Below are 7,604 nucleotides of genomic sequence, written 5' to 3'. Positions count from 1 at the left end.
AACTCTTTTGTTCTGCCATTTTAAATTTCTTACTTAAATGTTTAGTTGACAATGCTATGAATTGCATTCACTTCTTTTGTGTATGTATGTATATGTATGCATATACATGGGCATTCTTGAGTGTGGAGGGACAAGGTTGATACTGGGTGTCACCTTTACTCATTCTCCACTAGGTCCATGAGACTGGGTCCCTCTCTGAAGCCAGAGCTCATAGATTTCAGCCCATCTAGCTCGGTAGCTTTCTTCTTCAGCTCCTCCAACTGTATTCCAGATGCTGGACTTCTAGGCAGGAGTCACACTTACCCAGTATTTACATGAGTCCTGAGGACCCAAACTCAGGTCCTCATGCTGATGAGTCATCTCCCTATTTCACTTGAGCTTATCTGGATCAATTAGTTATATTATCTACTTAACCTAAGAGGTTTTGTTATTTGAATATTTTAAGTTTGAAATTTTATTCAGTATTTTTGACATATCTGCTGAATTTGTAGAGTACCAAGGCAAATATAGCAGAATATTTTTGTACATGTGGAATGTCACCATGATTTCTCCCACTGTCTGCTACCGTTTAGAGGTGAACAAGGGCATCTACTTCAGCTATCCAACTCGACGACACAGCTGTGCTTTGGTAAACATCCCTACACCATGTGTCAACAAAATGATTGCCCACATTGAGGATGCAGAATCCAAACTACAGGAGCATTTGAAACAAGTAGGTGACCTACTTAAATCTGGGGACTTAATTATATACATATCAAGGAGTTATTGATTATTTTGAGAATTTATGCAAAGCTCAGAATTATAACAGATTAATCTACTAGTCTAGACATGTTTTGATCGTCTCACACTAGAGGGTTCAATGACCTCATTAAATAGATTTTTCCTATTTTTTTTAACATAAATAGTCATGATAAGTTGTCATTTCCATAAGCCAATATAACTAAAAGTCAAATATAATCCACATTTTGGGATAAAAAGTAAGCAAACCAATGAAATGATAAGTAAATTTCTTATTTGAAAAGACAATATGTTTTTTTAAATGAGTTATTTTATTGCTAAATAAATATACTAGGTCTATTGATGAAGGTATGTTTTTTTCTTGGTCATGTTGACCTGTCAAATTCTGCCTAAGTTATTCTAAAAGAAGTTCTATATTGAACTCTCTGCAAGTTGCAATCATTTAATTTAGAAATGACTTACTGAAGAATCAAAAACTTCTCTTATTTCTTACTAAAATGAAATCTAGATAACTAACACACATTGTTCAGGCAGAGGAGTAGAACTGCTACACATCTTTCCTTTCTTTTTTTCTTTATTTTGGTCCCTGGATCTGACCAATACAATGTTCTGCTCTAGAAAGCTATCTGCTTTGACAGGTATTAGTTCAATGGTTAAGATCACAGGATTTGAAAAGACATGTTATGTGACTTTAGGTAGGGGTAAGAGATCCTAGCAGTGTGCTACATCAAGTGCCATAAGAGGAAGGATCCCAGTGCACACACATGAGCTACTACTGTGAATAATAATACTCATTATTATTTAATAATAGGTTCAATATTATTCTATGGCAGCACCTCTTTTGACTAAACATCTCTCCAAATCAGAATATGCCTTAATTCAATGAAAAATCACAGAGCAGATGGGTTTTTTGGTCTGGGATAATATTTAAAGAATAGAACAGAATATTTATGGATGGTATGTGCTAACCAATCCATATACATTCTAATTATCAATTATCCATATTATTTAAAATGATAAAAACAAATCTACAGATGCCTTGTAAACTATTATTGTAGGTACTTTTCATTGAAATCCTAATGTCAGTCACATCACATATTTTGCAGTTTTGTGTCTCTTTGATGCCTAGACTACTGTTGAATGTTCTTGTGCAGTAATTTGTACTTTAAAATAATTCAGCATCTTGTTCAGCCAGAAGACTATTTGTTGCCACCAATGACAGGGTATATAACCTGAAAGCTTAAGACAATAAGTATTTCCCTTGGTTCATACTTTAAGACACATTTTGTACTGACAGCATAGACCAGGCAATAGGGTGACTGCTGTGGCTGGGTTTGCTTTCTTCAGAGAGCTCCCATCTCCTAAAGGCTCCATCATCTGGGGATATAAACAGTCTCTCACTGATGTTTTAAGCTCAAGTCATGACAACCTTGGAAAGAACTATCTTTAGAATGGAGGTTATGTTATGTTTCCTGTATATTTTATTTCTCCACAGAGTAAGGACCATGGCAAATGATAGAGAATATTTCCTGGATAGCTTTCCTTACAAGCAAATAAATTATCTTTATCTTCTACATTATTGTCCTAGGCTGACTAAGCCACAGTATTATTTAATTCAGCATGAACTCTACTGAGATTAACATTGTCTCTTTGTTTAATACAGTTCATCAGGCTTCTACCATGATTTTAAACATGCCATAAAAATATTTAGGAAGCATCTAAAACATTAAGTTAACTATCCAAAGACAACAACATTATTACTATTAAAATGACAATAAAGTGATATAAAATTGTCACTGTCCTTTTATTAATCACTTTCTTTGAATGATCTGTTGAACTCTTATCTGAACCTTACAAGGCAAAAGCTGTTTTTATTCTTAAATGCAGATCAGAAAAAAAATGACCTTTGAAGCTGATATTCCCTAAAATCTCACAAGCAGTACAGAGTCAGCATCTAGGGTAAGATGTATCTGATGAGTGAATACATCCTCTCCACACTGTATAGATGTTTGTCCCTCACAATCTGTCACCTAAGATAAAGCATGAATGTTGAAGTACTCCAAATTATGATTGGAAAAATTGACTTTTCTTCTATCAGTTAAGATATTCTTTAACTCTGAAACTTTACATTTGCTGACTGACTATCTAGTAACTCTTTGAAACTTAGAGTTCTCTCATTCTGTTTTTACATTTTACTTGAAGCCCATGGATCTTCAAAATTTGACATAGCTTTTGTTTCCTTTCTACCACTTGCATTTGCCTGAATCCTCTTTTAAAGTATTTATGACCTGCTATATATGTTTCCACATATTTATCCTACTGTCCTTCTAGAATGACAAAATGCCAACTGAGGATCTCTTTGCTGACCCCCAGTTCCACACCTGCACTTGGAATGCTGAGCAGTACAGGAAAGCATTCTGGCATTTTGTAATGCTTTATAACAATCCATTTTACATACTTACTGTTCTTCTCTCATGTGTGCACACGTGTCTATCTCTATCTCTATCTCTCTCTCTCTCTCTCTCCCTTAATAAATGTCTGCTTTATGCAAAAAAAATCCATTTTACAATGATCCAAGTCAACCCCAATGGTATCTTTCAAGGTGCTCTGGTATTATTTTGATTGCCAAGGTAATCTGTGCTGGTAACTGCATCCCTACTCTCTACTCAAACTTCCTGTCTGACCCTTCTCCACCCATTCATTCCAGGGAAAGTCATAGCAAAATGCCTCCGAGTGTTGTTATCCCACCCAAAGACATAGTTGAATGTCACAAATATCAGCTCTTGTCCCCTAGAAGACTTTCTCCTACAGCTGTGACCACAGCCTTGATGGAGTCCACCATCTCAATGACATCTTCTTATTATCTGGTCTTCAAAACGTCCTCATTTTCTCAAGTCACTCCTGTCCACATTGGAAATGAAGACTTTTTTGCCTTGCTTTTTTTGTTTGTTTGTTTTGAAAAAGAGTCTAATCATGTATGTGCCTCTGGCTGGTCTGGAATTTATTGTATCAGGCTGTCCTTGAAGTCACAGAGATCTGCCTGCATCTATCTCTGTAGTGTTGAGATAAAGGTTGTGTGCTTTTGCATCCAGTCACTTCTTGTAAAAAGCATAACAATCCTATACACAAATATTTATTCTTTTCTCCTCTCATTGTAAAGTAAGTATTCCATCATATCTTATCACCCCTTGGTTATACACATGTTTTTGCAATCTGAATTTAGTTTATATTTTCAGATGTTTTGTATTTTACATCCTTTGGTAGCATATTAAGACTCAATGACTCACTGCATCTATTACTATGTGTCAATTGTTTTAGAGATTAGAATTTAAATGGCTAAGACTTAGATAGACATGGATTTTAAAAAGTGTGAAAAATCTTATAATAATGAAAAGAACTGGGCTTGAGACACACACACACACACACACACACACAGATCTCATAAAACAGTAGAGACTATAATATGACCTACTATATGAAGTGAAGAACTGAATTTTATCAGTTAGTTAATATTTAAGTAGATTTTAAGTGAAATTCAACAACTGTTTTTTGAGGTGTTTAAATTATGATTTTTATTGAGTTCTTTTGTTTTGACAGTTTGAAGCATCTTTCGAAGAATGGTAAGAAACCACAATTGCTCCTTTATTTTCCTGTAAAATTTTGAACTTTTGGTAATCACCAATTTTATTTCAGAAAGAAGGGAAAACTGGAAGCAGTATTTACCAAGTTAGATATTAAAACATGGGAAAGGAACTGGAGAAGAGGAATGGATGGATGGTTGGAATAGAGTTCTCATGTGGATGTGAACATGGCCAACAATCTAGATTTCAGCAAAAATTGACATCAACCAAGGAGAAAACCATTAAAGAAGCTGCTCATCAAGCTAGATCATCAAGGCGGCTACATCACCTCTTTCCATTCTCCTGAGTTAGTGATAGCCCTGAGAAGAGTATCCCATACTGGTGCTGTGAATTCCCAATGCCGGAGGAAACGAGATTTTATTTCCAAAAATTTTCATCTGAAGGTTTTATCCTGCCAGACTAATTCTTGTAACAGTGCTCAGGGAGCTTCTGGGCAGTATATTCTTGTCACAGCTGCCAGAGGCAACAAATAATTACTAGAGAAAGCCACAGATAAATCAAAATGCCTTAGAAGAAAGCGTCTGGGAAAAGAAATGCATGTGAAAAAGAAAGCAATAACTTCCAAATGAACACAGGAAGCACAGCAAATGCACTGTAAATCCATGCCACTGTTCCACACAGAATGTGAGGGTAGACAAATGGGGGGAGGAAGAGTACTTTATGGAAATTTTCTGAAAAGTCTTCTAAAATTTGGCTAGATACATAAACCTACACTTTATTAAACTCAGTGAAATTTAAATAGAATAAAATCAAAGAGATTGACACAAACAAACATATTAGACAATTTATTTAAATCCTGGTGGGAAAAGAGACCATTAAACATCAAGGGTTAAGGGACTGTGCAGGAAGAAATCCTCAATCAGATTGACAGTCAGCTTGTCACCCAAATCTTTGGAGACCTGAAGACTTTCAAAGAAATCCCAAGCAATCCTAGGTCATCCAAGATTCCTTCAGTCTCATATAAGTGTGTTTAAATAATAAAAAAGAAGTATAGATATCCTACCAAAGATGAAATATGTATATCATTAATAGATCTATATCCTGGGAGATACTTAAGGAGGCCTTTGGGACTGAAACAGAAGGATAGCAGATAGTTTACCCAAAGGCCATATCAAGAAACAATTAGAAATAATAAAGACTACAAAGATACATGTACATTTCAGTATTATCTTGGACTCATAACTGCTTTCCTGTATTATTTAAAGGACAAATGAACAAACCTCAGAATTACAAATATTTGTTGCTGAGCACACAGTATTTAACTTCACTGTTTATGGTAATAATAAGATATTCCATCATATTCTATAGAGCTTACTGGGCCAATATTATAATGTTGAAATAGCAACAATGTTTTCATTAAAATTTGAGTTTATTAAGTTAAATGCTAAGTGTCACCTCCGAAACAATGACTAAGAAACATCCATAAAATTACATCAGAAAAGTGGAAAAAAACAACACCTCAAAAAATAGTCATAACATATGAAATAAGGCAGTTATAGAGAAACAGAGAAAGAAAATATTAATAATATAGAAAAATAGTTATACAGTAGAAGAAATAAACCCTTTGTTGTGAGAAGTTAATGTATATGAAAATAGATTAAACATTCTAATCAAAAGTGAAAGGGGTTGAATGAATAAAAATGCTCTATTCTGTTAATTTCTAGATCCACATAAGCTACCATAGGTGACTCAGAAGAAAATAAAAATTCTAGCTGACAGATAAATATTAAGGAGATAGTATTAGTAATCAAAATAGCTTTACCTCGAGCATAGCAATAAAATGATTCCTAATGGCATATTACTAAACACATAGATCAGAGCCTTGTTCAGCTACAATCATCTAAGACTCAAAATTAACACAGAGGTCCACAGTCGAGTAAGTTGCAGAAAGCCAGAGACTTTAGAACATTCAGTGCTAAGTGTAAGGACTTCATCAAAGCCCTGTCCTCAAGACTCAAGGATCTTTGGGGAAGAAGAGGCAGGAAGATTGTAAGAACCAGGACAAATGGATGACCCCAAGGAAACAGTGTCTTCCAGACACAATAGGGCTGATGCATATCTGAACTCACAGAGACTGTGGAAGCAAGCATACAACTTTCACAGGTTCAGTCCAGATGGGGTTATAACACTAAGAGGGGGGAAGTAGACATGGTGTCTACTCCCAGCCAAGAAGCTACTTTCAATTGAAACCTGCTGGCAAAGTGAACATCAGTTTTCTTAAGTGTGTCATTGGGCATACTAAGTACATTTCAGGGCAGACTGTATGCCCTGGAGCAGTTAGACAATACATACTTAGCTTCATAATTGTTTATTTGTTTGTTTATTTTGGGGGGCTTTGGTTTCTTTGGCATTTTGGTCTTATTGGTTCTTTTTAAATTGATTTTTATTGAGCTCTACATTTTTCTCTGTTTCCCTCCCTGTCTCTCCCCTTCCTTTCATTCCTCTCCCAAGGTCCCCATGCTCCCAATTTACTCAGGACATTGTGTCTTTTTATACTTCCCATGTAGATTAGATCCATGTATATCTCTCTTAGAGTCCTCATTGTTGTCTAGGTTCTCTGGGGTTGTAATTTGTGGGCTGGTTTTCTTTGCTTTATGTTTAAAAACCACTTATGAGTGAGTACATGTGGTAATTGTCTTTCTGTGTCTGTGTTACCTCACTCAAAATGGTGTTTTCTAGCTCCACTCATTTGCCTGCAAAATTCAAGATGTCGTTATTTTCTTCTATTGTGTAGTACTTCATCATGTAAATGTACCACATTTTCCTTATCCATTTTTCAGTCGAGGGACATTAAGTTTTTTACAGGTTCTGGCTATGGCAAACAATGCTGAAATGAACATATTTGAGCAAGTGTCCTTGTGGCACGATTGAGCATCCTTTGGGATATATGCCCAAAAGTGGTATTACTGAGTCTTGAGGAAGGTTCTTTCCTAATTTTCTGAGAATCACCACACTGACATCCAACGGGGCTGTACCAGCTTGCATTCCCAACAGCAATGGAGAAGTGTTCCCTTTTCCCCACAACCTCTCCAGCATAAGTTATGATCAGTGTTTTTGATCTTGGCCATTCTTAAGGTGTAAGATGGAATCTCAGAGTTGTTTTGATTTGCATTTCTCTGATGACTAAGGATGTTGAGCATTTCCTTAAGTGTCTTTCAGCCATTTTAGATTCCTCTGTTGAGAGTTCTCTGTTTAGGTCAGTACTTCATATTTTTTTTTCCTTTT

At 35.6% G+C, this 7,604-nt stretch overlaps 1 protein-coding gene across 1 annotated transcript in view; it reads left to right on the top strand.

Moving 5' to 3' along the window:
- Positions 1-7,604, top strand: part of Ccdc178 (coiled-coil domain containing 178) — a 356,179-nt gene that overhangs the window by 22,818 nt on the left and 325,757 nt on the right. The window contains exons 4-5 of the mRNA XM_013349379.2: positions 573-712; positions 4,336-4,358. Coding sequence (XP_013204833.1) covers positions 573-712; positions 4,336-4,358 — 163 coding nt within the window. The remainder of the gene's footprint in view (positions 1-572; positions 713-4,335; positions 4,359-7,604) is intronic.

This window comes from Microtus ochrogaster, chromosome 18, assembly GCF_000317375.1.
Source record: "Microtus ochrogaster isolate Prairie Vole_2 chromosome 18, MicOch1.0, whole genome shotgun sequence".
In the NCBI taxonomy this organism is placed as follows: domain Eukaryota; kingdom Metazoa; phylum Chordata; class Mammalia; order Rodentia; family Cricetidae; genus Microtus; species Microtus ochrogaster.
The sequence above is the reverse complement of the archived record's forward strand: the minus strand, read 5'-3'. Positions and strand labels throughout refer to the sequence as shown.